Below are 19,294 nucleotides of genomic sequence, written 5' to 3'. Positions count from 1 at the left end.
GAGTGCCTAATTCATGGGGCTCATGTGAAGATTAAATGAGAGTAAATGAACTGTATTTCCCACTTCTCTCATATGTCACTCTAGTATATTTTCTGTTTCTCACATCTATCATTCATTGTCATAGCTTTGCCTCTGTTTTCCAAGTTACATATGCCTCTCCCATGCCAAAATCCTCCACCCATTTTCCATGGGCAGAAACTTTTCTCAGAATTCAAGACCTGGTTTGAATACTTCATCCTCTAACGGTGCATCCCTTGGCTCTTCCTCCATCAAAATATATACCTCTTTATTATCCTCCACTTGTGTATCTCTGTTATCCCTTCATTCTGCCTGATATTATGATGCATAATTCACATATCTGACTCTCTTTTCTACTGGATTATATATTACCTAAGGATCATTTCACTTTTCTTCTACTCCTAGGACCTACCAGAATGATTTATACACAAAAAGCACTCCGTTTGCTTGTAATTATTCATTAAAATTTACTTACTTCAAAATTTCAGTCCTCCTGTTAATTGAGTTCTCTTCTTTTGATGTCATAATATAGTATGTATAAAAATATTAACTATCCAAACTCTAAATATTAATTTTTATTTTAAAAATATTTTTCCCTATACACCTATGGCATCGTAGAAAAATCTCACTGGTAATTTGGTTTCCATGACATAATAGGATTTAAAAAAAGACTATCTTAGAGATTGTTAGCTGAGTTTTTTTAAGCACATTTATTTTATGATTATAAAAGTTATGTAAAAACATTATAAAATCTTGGAAAAGAGAGAAAAGCACTGCGTATCCTACCTATCAAACATGAGCCTGTTCTCTAAGGCCTTGCTACTCACAAAGTGTAGTCTGGGCCAGGAGTATCTGCATTGGCTAGAAGCTTGTTGAATATTTAGAATATCAGGTCCATCTCAAATTGATTTAATCAGAATATGATTGATTTACATATTAATGTCTGAAAAGCACTGCTCTAAGACACTACTTAGAGCCCAGCAGAGCATGACATTTATCAAGAGCTTTAACCAAGCATCTCCCTCCTTCCAATAAATATTAAGTACCTGCTATATGCCAAGTACTGTACTAGACACTGTGTTTTCATTTGCTAGATTTTTCCCAGGACTGACTCAGGAATATATGGAAAAAGTGTTGCCCTCCTTTTGAATTGTTTTCTTGGGCAAATCAAGTAGCTGTAAATTTATAAGCCAATTTCAGAGAGGTGCAAATCATCTCATTCTGAAGTGGTTCTACTTGCTTTCAAGTTCTCACTCAGTGATGTCGCTAAGTGTCTAAAATTTGATGCTTTTTTTCTTTTTTCTTTTTTCTTTTTTGAGATGGAGTCTCGCTCTGTCGCCAAGCTGGAGTGCAGTGGCAGATCTCGGCTCACTGCAACCTCCACTTCCTGGGTTCTGGCGATTCTCCTGCCTCAGCCTCCCGAGTAGCTGGGGCTACAGGCGCGCACCACCACAGCCAGCTAATTTTTGTATTTTTAGTAGTGACGGGGTTTCACCATGTTTGCCAGGATGGTCTGGATATCTTGACCCCGTCATCCGCCGTTCTCCGCCTCCCAAAGTGCTGGGATAACAGGCGTGAGCCACCGCGCCCAGCCAAATTTGATGCATTCTAAATATCACTCATTCCTTTGGTTAACAGTTGAAAAATAAGGGGAAAAAAGGCACTAAAATTAATATTTCACAGTAGAGACTAAAGAATACATTGTGTTTGCTTTAGACAGTTTCCATAAAGTTTTATGTTTGGAAATTTTAGGCTGAAGGGGAAGCCCTGAAAGCTGTCACTTCAAAAATAAATCTTAAGATATTACTTCACAGAGTGATTTTTCTAGGAGAGTGGGTGGGAGGAAAAAACCCAAAAACATTGTTGATGCAAACAGCTAGGTGACATATTCCCAATATCCTGTGGTATACTTAAAAACAAAGAATACTATGTTTATACTGAAGTGCCCTGTAAGTATTAGAAGATAAACGAAAAAATATAACACACCTTCTTGACATACAAGTGACAATCCCCCAGACCAAACCGAACAAACAAAACAGAAAAACTGGGAATATTATGTAGCAAAGCAGGTTTAAATGAATGTTAAGAATAGCCTGGAAAAGGAAATGTTAATAAGATGTCAAAAGGGGCCACTACGCAGCAGGAGTTATGTGTATGGAAAGGTGCTTTGGGGCCCAGGAGATAAGGTGGGGCCATTTGGTGATTAAATGTTAGCTGACCTACAGATCTGTATATGAGCCCTCAATCTTGCCTTAGCTCAGGCAACCGCTTTCTTTTCCCATAAGGTCCTCCTGAGTTACTGAGGACCTGTCTGGCCTGAGTCCCTCCGGAACACTATCATCGAGTATCTGGAACCCTACCATCAAGCCCTCCGGAACCCTACCATCAAGCCCAGAGTGCTTTTCTTGATTTGTCTGTTTGCCAGGATGTCCCTGTGATTTTCATGTGCAAAGTCCTCAGACCAGCAGAGACCTCATAGTTTTCCGTCACGGAAAAGTACCATTTGAAGGAGTAGGGAACACTGCAGAAAGCAGGGAAATGGGTTTGTATGCCTACGAGCCTCCATACTAGCGAGACTCGTTCCAAAATGGGATTTCCAATAGTGCCACCACATTCAGCTCCCTGAATGCTTCCAGACTTTCATTTCATCTACTAAAGGGAATTATATCAGCAACCCTCCCTGCCTGGTGGGGTACTGTGAAGAGCAAATGGGACAAGGAATTTGAAAAAAAGGTTCTAAACAACAGGACAATACAAAGATGTTTCATTATTGCCTCCTCTGTAAAACGGTAATAACTGCACGGGACTACTGCCTAGTAATGTGTAGGTGAAGCTTAATTATGTAATGCCTGAAACACAAACCATCCTAGATGTTGTCATCCAAATATGAGATACAACACCTTTCTGGGCCTCTTACCTATCATATTTCTGCTGCTTCTGTGGTTTACGGAAAACGTAACCCTTTCCGTGTGTGAACATCTGAGTGCTGACTGTGTGAGGGGCTGGAGGAAAGAGGACCTATCTGAGGACCGACTGGCCGAAGCCTGCAAGTTTCCACGAAGGCAGCCGCTGCCGCGGGTTCTGGGTACACACACACACAGGAAGGCAGGAGTAACGAAGGGAGGAGACTGGGGAGCAGGGGAGGCGTGGGAGCGGGACAGAGGGGCAGCCCGGAGGGCGCTGGCCAATCGGAGCGCGCTCCGCCAGCGGCCAATCACGGGCCGCCTAGCCCGGCAAATCTGCCCGGCAGTGCGGGGAGGGGCTGCCGGGAGTCGGGGTGCCGCCGGCTGCACTTCTGTGTGTCTTTCAGGAAGCCACAGGGCAGGGGGCGTCTGTGCAGAGAAGCGGGGGAGTGAGTAGCAGGCAGGCCCAGCTTGTGTACCAGCCCAGTGACACATATAGAAACATAAATCAGGTTAGAGCCGGCGCGCCCGGGCGCCACATGTGTATGGACCGGCAGGCATGTCTGTACACTGGGTGGGCACCTGTCTTGTGAGTGGCTCCGGGTGTGGCTACTCCTCGGACTTTCCGTTTCTGTAAGATTTATCTGTAGGGGCCTACCTTCCCCCATCTCCAGAGGGGAACGTAAGAAGTTTAACGGAGCTGGGACTGAGCAGATTAAGGGAGTGGAGCAGAGGCTGGGCCGGGGAGAGTGGGGACTGCGGGTGCTAGTGGGTAGGGATCCATCTGTTTGCCCCGTCTCCCAGCCAGAAAGGCATTTTGGAAAGGCTGGCGTGGCAAGCGTCGCCCTGAAACGTCCACAGAGCCGGAGAAGTGATGATCACTGAGTGAGTGGCACTGGGCTGAGACTGGCCAGTTTGTTAACAACAGGGATGCTAGCAGTTAGGAAGGCTAGGAGGAAACTCAGAATGGGGACCATCTGCTCTCCCAACCCCAGCGGGACAAAGACATCATCGGAGGTCTGCAATGCCGACTGGATGGCCTCGCTCCCCCCTCACCTCCACAACCTCCCCCTTTCCAATCTGGCAATCCCAGGTATTCGTCTATTCCTACTTGTTCCCACTGTGTTTAATTCTGCCATTTTAGTGTTGTTAAGGGGTTGGGTTGCTTTTCTATTGTGCTGAGAAATTAATTGTCAGTGACCCCTTTTTATTTTCGAACCAAAAACTTAACACTGAAGCAACTGCTTTGAAGAGATTTCAGTACACTGCATCATTGGTAAAAGGACTCATGAAAACGGAAGCATCGTTGTTTTTGCTTGTGGGTTTTTTATTTGTTTGTTTGTTTGTTTTGCTTATATTTGCTAGCCCCAATCTAAGAATATTATCCTTCTTACTGTTGTTATGTGTATGTGAGGGGTGCATTGACTTAAATCACTTGAAGGGGAAATCAAAGGTAATGAATTAAAAGTGACAAATGATTTAGATCTGGATCAAAATTAAAACTGAAAAATATTTTATTTCTCATTTATCTGACCTTGTGTATTGGAAAAACAAAAAATGGATAAGCATTAGAGAATAGGTTCAGAATCAGAACTGAGTATAAAGACACATTTTTTGTTGTTAGAAAAGCCAGAATAGAGAATGCAAACTCTCATCACAGGCAGTCATTAGGTGTGAGGAGGTGGTGGTGTTTGAAGCTTTGTCTCTCTGTGTATGTATGTATACAGGTGTCTGCCTGACTGATTTAGAACTGCAGCCTTGAAAAGCATTTCTGCTCCAGCCACTGTCTCTCTGCTGGAGGTTTTATGCCTTGACTTCATTTGTTAAGTGTGTCCTCTTCCTTCCACTCAGAAGGTGGTTATTGTATGGTTCTAGGGAAGGATATTTGGACAGTGAGTTTGGCCTGGTGTGCTGAGCAGGTCCTACAATGGGGATACTGGAAAGCACTCCTAGAAGCAGGGGATGGACTACTGCCCATCCTTTCTTTCACTCAGAGACATAACAATTGAAGTTTACCATAGACTACCAGACAAACTCCCAAGCATTCCCTAGACCCGTCTGGGCTTTTTTGAGGTTTGGTTGGTTTTTTTGTTTGTTTTTGGTGGCTGAAAATATGACCACATGCAACTCCCGATCTTTGCTTTCTGTGCACAAGGAAGAGCAGTGCTGGCTTCAGATGCAGGCTTTTCTTTACTCACCTCATCTTTTGGGTGTCTTCCAGGTTGATTGTCCTCATGGGCCCCGGTTGCTTTTGAGCAAGGAGAGGGCTGCGAAATTTCTTTATAGTTATGATCACGTATGTTTTATCAGCCATTGACTACAGCTCCTTGGGAAATGCCAGATGGGCATGCTTCGGAACAGGTCTTTTCCATGTTTAATTGGCGCCTGTGGAGTTGTCACTGAAATGATGCATGGGCCACTTTTAACATTAGTCATTTGCCTTCAGGCCTTCTGATAGAATTATTTTGTTGAGTGATACGGCAGGTAGTATGTGTTTGCAAACAGAATGGCATCTTAGGCAGGCCCTAAATGGCTGTGTCATTCAGGGCATGTCCGGGGTAGGTTGGGGCTTCCTCCTTCCTTGTACTTTGGATGGCTCAAACCACAACACCAGCTCTGCTAGTGGGTTGGCTGTGTACTCTGACCCCATGACTGTAGAATGGAGCTGGGCATTTGTTCTGTGATCCATAGGATAGCTCACAGTTACTAGAATTGCTGGGGTAGCGGGGGAGCAAATAGCTGGGACCTGCTGTTGAAACTGGAAATTGTATAATTAGCCACCATGGAGATCACGTGAATTCTTTCACCCTGCTTTGTGCAGTCCGGTCCTGCTAAAGCAAAAAGAAAAAAAATGGCTTTGATTCCTCAAAAGATGCTGAATTCACTACTGTGAAATGCCGTTTCCTCAGCAGTGGAAGGAACATTAAGTGTATGTATGTGTAGGCCCAAGACAAGAAAATAACATTAAATGCCAGCCATTCATGGACTTCCCCCTACTAGTTCTCTTTCCTCTACCTCGAGCTTCATACTCACCAGATAAAGGCTAGCAGTCAAGTTCTACCAATCCTTGCTGAGAAATCCCGAAATATAGAAGGCATTTGGGAAATGGGGGCCATGATCGTCCCCCATTTCCTCTTTAACTCTTCCCTCTTATCATCATCTGCATCATAATAGCTATTATGTACTGAGCACTACCATGCAGCACCCATTGGCATACAATACCTCCAGTCCTCCTAACTTCATAAAGTAGGTATTAACATCCTCAGTTTAGAATTAAGGAAATTATTGTTCAAAGAGGTTAAGTGATTTTCTCAAGATCACACAAATAGGAAGTGGTAGAAGTTGTATTTAAACCCCTATGTAGCTGCAAAACTGAGGTACTGTCTCTGTGCCCCTGAGGGGTCCTTGGGAATGGCAGAGCAGTGGGTGTAGTCTCTAACTAAAAGCCAGTTTCTTCAGACCATCCTGTGCAGTGAATGAAAGAATTTTTAAAAGCGAGTGGTATTTATCTAAGGGATTATCACTTTGAATATATAGGTAGATAAATACATATTATATGTACCTATCCACATGTACATATATACATATTATATATACATATGCCTGTTTAGCATTGGAACCCAGTAAGTTTTAAATTCAATTTTAGTGCTTCAACCTGGTGTGTGTGTGGGCATGCACCACATGCCCAATCTGGGGTGTCTATAGGACTGGGTCAGATCTATCAGGATGGCGATGGGGCAGGGGGACGTGGGAAAGGGCAGGGAAAAGACAAGCCCTCTGGCAATAATAGCAGGACTGAGATGGAGTAAACTGTGTCACATTTGAGTGCACCTGCTGCCTTTGCCTAAGTCGTGATAGGAGAGAACATGTGTGAATGTGCACCTCTCAACAGAGCCTTGATGTATTATTTTACTTCCGCAACTGTTAAGAACACCTGTTAATGGCCACTACCACCAAACATACTAAAATATCTTGGAGAAGAACCTCAAAATAATTCTTATTGCTAACTGTATAGAATCATTTGATGTCTGAAGGATAAAGGATCCAGACATCATAAAGGACAGATTTTTAAATTAAAGCTTTAAACTCTACAAACATTTTCACTGATGTTTGTGAAAGCATGATGTTCTCTGTGGACAAATGGACTAATGGGAAGACATTTCTCTATAATGTATACTGCTTTTCAATGAATTTTTTTTTCTCTGTACATTTTAATGCTGTCCCATTTTTTAAAAAAACACTTTCTTTCTTATTAAAGGTAAACTGCTTGGTTTACATTTTGGGAAGGTTCTATTGGGAAGAGCCTCAAACTTAAGGATTGCAAAATTTATCGTTGATTCTTGCTGTGTAATATTGAATAAGTATCTAAATTTCTCAGAATATAGTTTCTTTATTTGTAATTAAGCTATTGGGTTAAATGAAATATAGAGTCCTTTCCAGATTAAAAATTATGTGACTAATTTGAGTTTTGTTTTGTTTTGTTTTGTTTTATTTTGTTCCCTGTTCTTTGTCCAATGTAGAAAGAGCTGGAAGGAATGACTGGGTCATTTTAGGTCTAAAGGCTATTTCTTTTATGCCTCTTCAAAACAAGAAAATGTACAAACAAGGTTTCACAATTGCCAGAAAGCAGCAGGGTCTATTCACTTTAGCCTCTTAAAGGGGGCTGTAGATTACTTGATGTAAATGAACTTTTACCTCACCAGACCCTAACTGCACTTTAAGAAACCTCCATAGATATCTATCTATCTATCTATCTATCTATCTATCTATCTCTACCTTCATCATACATAGTTTTTTTAAAAAGAACTAATTAGAATAAATTTTACACCAGAGATATAAATAACATGTTACAGAGGCACACAGAATGGAAAGATTAATTCCACCTTCTGAGATTAGGAACTACCTTGTTGAGAAAATAGCATTTGATCTATAATGTGAGGAATGGTCAGGACTTCAAGGGATATGGGTTGAGAGTTAGGGTTGGGAAGGAGACTTTCCAGGTGGATGGGGGTGTATGGGGGTAAATGGGGGTATATGAGGGAAATGGCTAGAGGACACCCTCTCTGGTCCCTCCATATCCCTGTTATAGTTTCTTTGTCATAGTACTTCTCAACACATTGTTATTTTTAAGTGTATGTTTTTCCCATGTGAACAACTTGCTGACAGAAAATATCTTATTTCACTTTATAATCCTAAATCCCAGTAGAAGGTAACAGAGCAGCCCATTGGTAACAGTTGAGTGAATAATTGAAAGTATGGAAAGTATGGAGTAAGAATGCTAGAAACATGGTTTGCAGCCACCATTGTTTTTCATTGTGATGGGAGCTAGAGTTTGGTTAAGTTCAGCTTTCACAAATAACCACATGAAACCATATGAAGATTTTCCAATCCATTTCTTGTTATTGCACGTAATATTCCTGAAGATTAGGCTTGATAAGGCTCATCACTAAGCCCCATTAGAAATGAAAATTTTAAGGCTGAAATGGTCACAAGAGTCAGAAGAAGAGGCCTTGTGTAACTTCTGTTCTAGGAGCAATTCTTTCACCCAACATCCCTCCTGCCTTCCTTCTTCCCTTGTCAGATTAGAGCTTTTCATCTTTGCTGCCTGGCTGCTGCCTCTACCAGATCTCATTTCTTGCTCCCCTCTTTGCTTTCTTTCCACTGATCTGACCTGGTCCCCGGTCTTCCCTTGCCAGGATCAACCCTTCCACAGGTGCTGCTCACTGCTCTCCGATTCCCAGACGATTCTCTGTTCTCATGTTGCTAGTGATCATTCCCTTCTCTTCTTTTCTGCCTTTCTGGAATCCTGTCCTTTTCCTAGCAGTTTTGCCCTTGAGCACTTGGTGATTTCTATAGGTCTTCCTCCTGTGGCCCCACACCCTCTTCCCACATGTGTGACATGGAGACAAAATCCCTGAGTGGAGCAGGATGGAGTCATTACTCAGATATTGCTTCTGAAAGTTGAACCAGATCTGGCATATCCGAAGGAGATTTGGGGACCACCCCAAAAGGGCACAAAATAAATTGTGTAACAAGAAATTTTGTTTGGCTCTACTCTGAGGATAGCATGAACCATGAGTTGGCCTAAAACAAATCCATTCTTCTACAGGATTTGAGGTTGTGGGAAACCAGGGACCAAGCTGAATCTACCAAGGCTGACTCAATCATGAAAAAAAAAAAAAAATCATACGAGACCAAAATGGTCTCTTAAATGAGGATAGTTTATTTTTGTTTTGTTTTGCTTTTCCCCCCTCTGGGTGGCCACCGTGAAAAATAAAAAGATGCTATGACTGTGGTGGTTTCATTAGTAGGTTTCACTCCTAAAAAAGCTCATCATTTCTCTAGCCCTCTGTCCTCCCGCAAATCACAAAAGCCACAAAGATTTCCAGAATCACACATGTCTATAAAAAGAAAGATCATGGATTGGTTAAGAGTATGAATGCTACAGCCAGACTATGTGGATTTAAATACAGACTCTGCCCTTTACAAGCCCTGTGACTTTGGACAAATTACTTAACCTCTCTGTGCTTCAGTGTCCTTCTCTGTAACACAGAGGTAATCTATGCACCACCTCATTTTCTTAGTGTGAGAAATAAATTCATTCATATAGTATGCTTTCTGTCACAAAATAAGCACTATATAATAATAACAATTGTTACTATGTATCTTTTTTAAAAAAAAATCAATCAGAACATTCATTTATTGAAAGCCTGTGCCTGGAATGGACAACAAAAAAGAGGTGTAAAATGCAGTTCATACCCTCAGGTAATTTACAATCTAGTTAGAGAGCTGACTGTCCAATTAAACTGTCTCTGACTCAGTGTTCTTTGTCTGATCAGATTAGGGTAACTTGAATGGTTGCCCTGCAAAGGAAGCTTTAAAGTTAAGGGAAGGATATACAGAGGGTTGCTTAGGCTGTGAGTGCCAAGGATGTCTTAGATGCTATATGGGGTGGCTGATCAAGATGCCAGAAAACTTTCTTTAGTTATTTACTCTGTCCTGTCCCATCCCAAATTCAGCTGTCAGACTTTGTCATCCCCAGACATCCAGAGCCTTTGGGAAAAACTCAGCCCTCTGTGACAGAAGCATGTTGTTTAGCTTTTTTTCTGCTCTCCTCGTTTCCTCATCACTTGCCTTCCTAACCCAGTCATTTTGTTCCTAGCTCGAGAGTGGGAATGTTACAAAATGCTTTTCTTTGAACAAATCCTTATACATATTTTATAATTCCTTCCCCCAGCTATTGGAATAATAGCTTCATCATCCCTCCAAACACATACGTCACTTATACATGCAACACACATACACCACCCATTACCCAACACACACACATGCACAGATACTTAGCTGTGATGTTAGCCTCAGCCTCAACCTCCACTGGGCCCAAATCTCAATACCTGCTATCGTTCACCCGTCATAAATATCTTGCAAAACACACCCACTGACACTTCAGACCCTTGGAGCGTGCTGCTTCCACCTGCAAGCTCCTCTCTCAGACATGTTTCTGAAGCTGAGGAGTTGGTTTCTAACATGTGATCTGACCTGACCTCTGCTAGGTTGACAGGTAGCTTCTACATTTCTCTCCTGCCTCTAGGAACTTAGGAGCACAGGCACACTAAAGGTAATGCTAGTGAAGTGCTTTAGCGTCCTGCAACTTTGGGAAAATCGCACACCACTTTGCCAATGCTGACTAACCCCAGTTAGAGTTTCAAACTAGGCCTGCAGAGGAGGGATTATTTGTAGACATTGTAATAGGTGGGTGTGTTTGTGTGTGTGAAAAGAATTTGAACACGCATCAAGAACCAAATTTAGGTGGAGGAGATCTGTGGCTAAATTTGTTTTAGTATTTACATTTGTGGTTAAGCAGGAGTCTTCCACCTCTCTTGTGTTGTGAAACATCGACAGGAATTTGGATTATATTACTGAACACTGTGAGGATCAAAGTACATGGGAGGATTGTATTAGTAGGTCTCTAGGTAACTTCAGGATAAAACAGGTTGAGCTACAGAGGTCTGCATTGCTCTAAGGGGGATATCTAGGTTATATGATCTATGAAACACAGGCAGTCTTCTGTGGATTCATTGTCTACTAAGCAGCTAAAATTTTCTAAGAAAATAACAGGTTGGGGTTTTTTTTGTTAATGTCCAATTACTCTAGAACTGTCAGCTGTAAAGTATCATTTCTTCTTAGAGAATATTCTATCAGTATTTTTATTTCTGTTCAGACCTGTCAAGATGAAAATAAAGGAAAAAATAGTACCCATTTGTGTGCTATAATGCAAATGTCTTGGAGTGCGGCAGCAGTCTGCAGTAATGGTGGAACTGAAAAATTCCTAGGCCCTGTCAGACTGAGATGAATATTTTAGGAACATGTATGATTTGAAGGCTTATATATGAAAAGCATTATTTTTAAAGTGCAATTGAAACCAGATACACCCCTCCCTAAATAAATGCCAAACAAAGAAAGGTGTAAACAGTTCTCGTCCACCCTCCCCAGGTTTGAGTGTAGGTGATCATCTTGGCAGTAGGTGTCCATATGGATCCTCACAAGAATTATATGAGTGTGTTGTGTTAATTTGGCTAAAAATATACATCAGTGCCTGCTTACTCCTTTTGCTTCTTTTGGTTCTCATTGCCTATATTTTAAAAATTGTATTCATTTAAAGGAAAATCATTAACTCAAAAGGTATTTACTGAATGCCCTTTTGTGCCAAGTACTGTGTTAAATCAGGTGATCACGCAGATCAGCAAGATTCTTCTCCCTGCTCTTCATGAAAATATGACCTTAGAAGAAAGCCAAAATTTGGCCGGGCGCGGTGGCTCAAGGCTGTAATCCCAGCACTTTGGGAGGCCGAGACGGGCGGATCACGAGGTCAGGAGTTCGAGACCATCCTGGCTAACACGGTGAAACCCCGTCTCTACTAAAAAATACAAAAAACTAGCCGGGCGAGGTGGCGGGCGCCTGTAGTCCCGGCTACTCGGGAGGCTGAGGCAGGAGAATGGCGTAAAAACCCGGGAGGCAGAGCTTGCAGTGAGCTGAGATCCGGCCACTGCACTCCAGCCTGGGCGACACAGCGAGACTCCGTCTCAAAAAAAAAAAAAGAAGAAGAAAGCCAAAATTCAAACATGATAGAGAAAATGCATGGGGTCTGTAACACTCAGAAAACCAATACCCAATTCTGTTACTGGTAGTAGGAGAAAAGCTTGGTTGGTTGGACTTCCAAGAGCACCCTTGGGTTGAAATATAAATAGTGAGGAGTAGAAAGCCAGATGTCACAGTGCAGAGGGGACTAAGGAGTCAGACAGCATGGTGACCTTAAGCAAAGCCAACCAGTCTGGTGTGGTTAGAGCACGGATTTTATTTAAAGAAAGGAATAGATGTGAGGCTGGAAAAGTAGGCAAGAACTAGATCCTAATGAGCCTTATATGCCCATGCCAAGATTGAATGTCATCCTGATGGCAAAAAGCAGCCATTGAAAGAGTTAGTCAGAAATGGGTGGAAAGCCCCCCCTAAAATAACTGCATAAGAGTGAAGTGAAACAAAATGATCCAGCAGTTATTATGGATACTGTGGGTTAAGATGAGAAACTCATTGTTTCTTTTACTCTATTCAACATGTATGTTAATTTTCTTCCACATACTGGACTCTCTCCTAGGCACTGGTGATTCAGTGATGATCAATACAGACATGGTCCTTGCCTTCAGAGAGCTGACAGTCTAGTTGGAGAAATGGACATTTAATCAAGCAGTTATAACACAATATGCTATGTAGGATGACTGGAGAGGTATACATTACTGCTGGAAGAAGCGTATGGCAAGGGCATCTTAACAAGACTAGGGAGGCCTCCTGGAGGAAATTATGAATAAACTAAACTCTGAAAAATACACAGAAATTAGCCCTCAGGATAAGACAGACAGAGTAAGGATGCTCTAGAAGGGGAAATCAAACAGGTGAGAATCTTGAAGAGAGGGAATGGCGCATTTAACAAACCAAAATAGTTTATTATGGTTGTACTGTGGGTTACAAGGAGGAGAATGTCAGGGAGTAAAGTGGCAACATACTTAGAGGTCTTAAAAGCCATGTTAGGCCGGGCACAGTGGCTCACGCCTGTAATCCCAGAAATTTGGGAGGCCAAGGCAGGCAGATCACAAGGTAAGGAGATCGAGACCAGCCTGGCCAACATGGTGAAACTCCATCTCTACTAAAAATACAAAAATTAGCTGGGCGTGGTGGCATGTGCCTGTAGTACCAGCTACTCGGGAGGCTGAGACAGGAGAATCACTTGAACCCGGAAGGCAGAGGTTGCAATGAGCCGAGATCGCGCCATTGCACTCCAGCTTGGTGACAGAGTGAGACTCCGTCTCAAAAAAAAAAAAAAAAGGCCATGTTAAAGTTATCTAACTTCAGGCTGGGTACAGTGTCTCATGCCTGTAATACCTGTACTTTAGAAAGCCGAGGCTGGTGGATGACTTGAGGTCAGGAGTTTGAGACTAGCCTGGCCAACATGGTGAAATCCCGTCTCTACTAAAAATACAAATATTAGCCAGGCATGGTGGTGGGCGCCTGTAATCCCAGCTACCTGGGAGACTGAGGCAGGAGAATCACTTGAACCCAGGAGGTGGAGGTTGCAGAGAGCCGAGATCGTGCCACTGTGCTCCAGCCTGGGTGACAGAGCAAGACTCCATCTTAAAAAAAAAAAAAAAAAAAAAAAAAAAGAGTTAACTAATTTTACTTGAACAGGAGTGGGAAGGGTTTTAAGCATTTTAAGCATGCAAATCACAAGGTCCACTTTGTGTTTTAGAACGATCACTCTCGCTGCAGCACAAAATATATGAGAACCAGGAAGTACTGTAACCAAGGGGACCAATTAGGTTGCTGAGGTCATCCAAGCGGGAGGTGACCCTGACTTGAGGAGGAGGGTGACAACATGGACAAAGAAAAAGAGAACAGACTTAGGAGCTATTTAGGAGGAAGTGTCAGCAGGACTTGGCAATTAATTGGAGGGCAAAAGAGAAGGTGCAGTGGGCTTGAGTGAGAGGAAGTTGGTGGCATTCCCAGGAATATGGATAAAAGAGAAGGAGCAGATTTAGAGGTGGTGGAAGGAAGCAGGTGCTTAGTCTGGAGCAGGCTGAATTTGACGCACCTGTGGGACATTTCAGAATTGGGAGAAGGGCACAGGTGGCACACAGTGGAGATGGTTTCAGAGCTAAATCTTCACATTTCACAATTTGCCCAATCTTCTACCCTCACCCACAGCTACTATTATATCCAATATCAGATGGTTTCCATTTAAAGCTGATACCTCATTTTTTAGATTATGTCTTTTATATTTGAACTAAGATTGTACTTCTTTTAGAAAATTTGTCGAGTTTCTAGTCCCAGAGAGGTGCCCCTTCGTGTTCGTCTAGTGTCCAGTGTTCTGCCTATTCTGTATGAATTGTCTCTTGGCAGGTTGGGCACGAGCATAGGAGTTAGCTTCTGTATACTATACCATAAACCAACTGTGAAATGGAAACTTTTAGTTGCCACAATCATCAAAGACGATTTATTTCATACATGGACATCTCGGGTTGCACCAATAGACTCAATAAAAGCAGGAGAATTTTACAGTAGAATAGTTCATTTAATGTAACTTTTTCTCCTAGCCTAAACATTTTTCTGGCTTTTCCTAAAGCTTATTATTGTTCTTTCTTCTGTGCTTCCAAAGAGGTTTTTAAAGCAAATATGGTTATCTCAGAGCTGAGAAGGCTTATTAGGGAATGACCAAGTGCCCCTTGCAAGGGGTTACTTCATACAAAGGTGATGCCATCTATTTGGAGACAGAGCAGGTTGCACGGTAGCAGAATAGAAGGATTTCTTGTGAATGGATTATCTACAGTATCTTATTTGGAGTAGGGATTGGGGTCTATTGGACAATGGAAGAAGAGAAAATCTTTCAAAAGAGAATAGGTACCCCTCCCTGTGTAGAGAGCTTTAAAATGCACCCCCACCCCCGACATGGGATTAAAAATCCTTTGACTCACATAAATCATAGGACGTTGGAGCTAACTTGGAGAGTACCTTGGGCAATGGAATGCTCATTGTGCCTTGCGGAGCAGGGAAGGTTTGGTACCCCTATGGTGCCCCTCTGGCCACCTCAGGGCAAGGGGTGGAGACTGTTGGGGAGAAACTTCAACTAGAGAAGGTCTGGTTGCACTTGTTTTACACATAGATACTTCATTTGAAAGTATTGCAGGTCTAAAAAGTGCCCTGTAAACCTCTGATTTACTTCAGTTATCTCTGAGCTCATCCAGCCAGTTGCAGGGATAGACCAAGACTGACTCTTTTAATTCCCAGGCTGTCTCTTCGGAGACAGTGAGATGCCCCTCGGCTTCTCAGCACATAAAAAAGAATAAGTTGATCAACATCCTCTGCTTCCAAGTATTCTGCCTTAAACATTTGCTTTGTTGCATTGTGGATAATTATGAATTTAATAGGCGACTGATTAAAAATTAAATGGGCCACATGGCTCTCTGATTTTGCAGGCAGTTTGATGGTTATTATGAATACTCTCCCACATGCCTCATGGAAAATAAACAAGTATGATAGGTTGAGAAGAATGTTTAAAGGTGTTATCTTTGGTTCAAGGGACTACGAAATGGCCCCCCTCATCTGGAATCTTGGATTCATAATAACTAATTTTGTATGCCCTAAAGATGCCTCAGCCTTTCTCCACTTGTTAATGTGGAGTGAAGTTCTCTACAAATGTCGCATTTTTCTCAAGGACCTAATTCAGAAGTGTGAGATTGGTGACTCCACAGAGATATTATTAGAATATGATTTATGCAGGCATAAGTTGCAGGAAATCTACTCTCTGGTACCTTTCTTTTAAAATTATTCAATGTAATATTTTATTATAGTTGTTCCTTTGGTCATCCTTTCTGGTTAATTTTGTCCTCTATGTTTTCTGACACATTCCTCTTCATTGACCCAGATAACTCAAGCTAGAAGGACAAAGGGAGATAAATGGAGCTAGGTGTAAACAGGTACAAGGGGTGAAAAGGAGCAGAGAGGGAACTCTACCTGTTTAATGTTGGATGGACCAAATAGAAGTTTGGGAAAGGATCAGAAGACCTAGGCCTACCAGCCTTAGGCAACTCTCTTAGCATCCGTTTATTCAGGTATTCGTGCTTGTGTTTATTCTGTATAGATGCATTCAGTACCTACTAAATTCCAGAAACTAAGTATGGAGACATAAGCATGAATTAGATATGATCCTGCCCTCAAAGGCTTACACTTAGGTGGCAGAGACAGATGTGGAGATAAATAGCACTCAATGTCCTAAGTTCATCAAATATCAACTCACTGCCATGGAAACACAGAGGAAAGAGCAGGTCAGTCTCCTTGATGGGGTTAGGTGAGCTCACAGACTAATGATGGTAATTAAAATGGAAAGGCAAGGGATGATAAGATTGTCCCCAAGGACTCTAATGGTTTTTTGTTTTCTTAGACAAATCTTTTGCTACATTCAATAACCATAAGGTATACTTCTCATATGTATTAATAACTTTGTAAATTAATATATTCTTAGCTTAGGCCTCAGATATTTTAACATGCAAAATTATTATCTGTTCATATTAAATTTATTGTAATATTTGTATAGATTGAATACCTGAGTCGGAATACAAGATGTTTTTCTATGAAAGCCACCCTAAACATCTTCAGCATTTAAGAACACATGTTCATTGTAGTGTCTGTTCTTTATGGGTTTTTTCTTTTTCTTTTTCTTTTTCTTTTTTTTTTTTGGAGACAGGGTGTTGCTCTGTCACCCAGGTTGGAGTACAGTGGCATGATCATGGCTCACTGAAGCTTCGACCTCCTGGCTCAAACAGTTCTCCATCTCAGCCTCCTGAGTAGCTGAGACTACAGGCACGTGCCATCACACCTGGCTAATTTTTTTTTTTTTTTTTCTAGTAGAGACCAGGTCAGGCTGGTCTCAAACTCCTGAGCTCAAGGGATCCTCTCACATTGGCCTCCCAAAGTGCTGGGATTACAGGCATGAGCCACTCTGCCCAGCCTCTTCTTACATCTTTTATCTTCTCTCTCTCTTTGTTATTCACACAGGAGGCACTATGAAAAAGTAGTTCAGAGTATAGGTTGTAGGCTCAAATCCTAGCTACTATTAATAGTTGCATGATCTTTATTTAGTAAAAAGGTTTACCCCTCTGTCTCTTAGTTTTTTCATCTGTAAAATTGAGATAATTATAATCTTAAGATAATTTATAATTTTAAGGTAAAGATAATCTTAAGGTTTGGGAGCCTTAAGAGCAGCCTTATGTTTGATCATTTGCTAGGAAGATTGACAGAACTCATTGAAAGTTGTTATACTCATAGTTACTGTTTATTGCTATGAAAGGCTACAGATCAAAATCAGCTAAAGGAAGAGGTGCATGGGGCAAAGGTCAGGATATTTCCAAATGTGGAGCTTCCAGTTGTCCTCTCCCCATGGACAGTGTTTCTTTCCTTGTATTGATGTGTGACAGTACCACACAAAGGACTGCTAACCAGGGAAGCTCACCTGAGCTTTGGTGTCCAGAATCTCTTCTGGGCTTCCACATGGCTGACATAAGTATCCAGCCCCTTCAGAGGTTAAGCCCATACCTATGTGACTCAAATCCTGCACCATAACTCACATCCTTAGACTTTCCCTTATGGCCCAAAGCTCTCAGGTAAATAAAGATACTTTGATCAGATAGGACATTCCAAGGGTTTAAGCAATTGCCTGCCAAGGACTGAGGGCAAAGACCATACCTCTCTTTGGGTAAGGTTTAAATTTTTTGCTACACAACAAAGTTACTTAAGAATTAAATAAGATAATATATACAATGTGATTACATTATTACCTAGTATGAAATAAATGTTTTATATATATACACAGCTATGATTATTAAACATCCTTTTGATTACCTAATATGTACCTAATATCATAATAGCTACTGTAGGAAATTTTGAAAAAATGAACAAGATGTAGTTCATAGATCTTATCAGAGATATACAAGAGTTCAGACAAAAGCAGAATGAGGTGAGTACCTTGATAAAGAAACAAGCAAACTGTGCTGGGACCTGGAAACGGAAAGGTTACTTCTAGATGGGGTTAAGGAACCGCCTCAGGAGAAGAGCACCTGTGAGCTTGGCTGTGAGAGACAGGTAGGATTTCAACATGAAGAGGGAAGGACGTTCCAGAGACAGGGAAGCAAGTGCCCAAAATTAGAGATGAGAAAACAACGGCACCTTCAGGAAGCAGAGAAGGGCTGCCATGGTCACCTGTGGAAGTGACAGGAGAAGGAAATGGAAAAGGTAAGGAAAGACAGACAAGCCAGTTGGAGAGAGATTTTCGACATTGTGCTAAGCACTTTATGCTTCGTGTTGTAGACTATAGGGAACCAGTGACAATTTTGGGCTTGAAGAAAACCGTGAAAGAAAATGCACTGTCCCTGTTATAATTCCAGTCTTTGAACACCCTCCCTTCCAATAACCCACCTTCACTTTGCCTGTCCAGTTACAATTCAGCTGAGGTATGACCTCTGTAAACATTTCCATTATAGGACGTGGTATACCCCATTGAGACTGTTTATCTCTGCTGTATACAGCTGTTTTGTCATTTATGTATACTTGCTGTCTTGGTCAGAATGAGCACCTTATGATAAAAGTGGAGGGAAAGAAGGAGGAGGGGAGAGACATGGAATCTTGAAATATATCTACAAAGAATTTAAGCATAAAAAACAGATATTTTAAAAATCTATATTTCTAGTTAAGGAGAAACTAGGATAGGCAGGAAGCAAGTAGTAATGCCTAAGGTAAGACAAAATCTTATAACTGCATTGCAGTCTTCCAAGATGCCTCAAGGCTTTAAGAATAAGAACAAGTATAATAATAATAACAGAAACAGAAGAAGAATAGCTTGCTTATTTAACATTTATAGAGCACTTCCTAGGAGACCAATATTGCTCTGTTTGATTTATATAAAGCCAATTAATTCTTATAACAAATTAATGATGTAGATGCTCCTACTATCCCCATTTTACAGATGAAGAAATTTAGTCACAGAGAGATTAAGCAGATTGCCCCCCAAAATCCTGATAACAATACCAGAATTGTAAAAAATTAGGTCATGCCCAATTCATTAAATTGCATTTGAATAAAAGACACTCATAGAGTTGAAGACTGACCCAGTGTTGGGTTGTAACTTTAGTTTCTTTTGTTGGTTGTAATAAAGGGTAATTTTCTTTTCATCTGAGGCCATTTGCTCCCATGTCGGGACTCTAATGCATGAGCACCCATGAGGATGGTTATGTTTGAAGGACTACATGCTGACCTGTTCTGGCTGAACAAGTTAC

The 19,294-nt window shown here is 41.5% G+C and overlaps 1 protein-coding gene across 1 annotated transcript in view; it reads left to right on the top strand.

Moving 5' to 3' along the window:
• The first annotated feature begins 3,282 nt into the window (after positions 1-3,282).
• The window catches only part of PLCXD2 (phosphatidylinositol specific phospholipase C X domain containing 2), a 53,175-nt gene continuing 37,163 nt past the window's right edge, over positions 3,283-19,294 (top strand). The window contains exon 1 of the mRNA XM_001097679.5: positions 3,283-4,014. Within this exon, the coding sequence (XP_001097679.3) occupies positions 3,852-4,014 (163 nt within the window). The 5' untranslated portion in view covers positions 3,283-3,851. The remainder of the gene's footprint in view (positions 4,015-19,294) is intronic.

The sequence above is a fragment of the Macaca mulatta genome, chromosome 2, assembly GCF_049350105.2.
Source record: "Macaca mulatta isolate MMU2019108-1 chromosome 2, T2T-MMU8v2.0, whole genome shotgun sequence".
Taxonomy (NCBI): domain Eukaryota; kingdom Metazoa; phylum Chordata; class Mammalia; order Primates; family Cercopithecidae; genus Macaca; species Macaca mulatta.
Note: the sequence above shows the minus strand (reverse complement) of the source record. Positions and strands in the feature narration are given on the sequence as shown.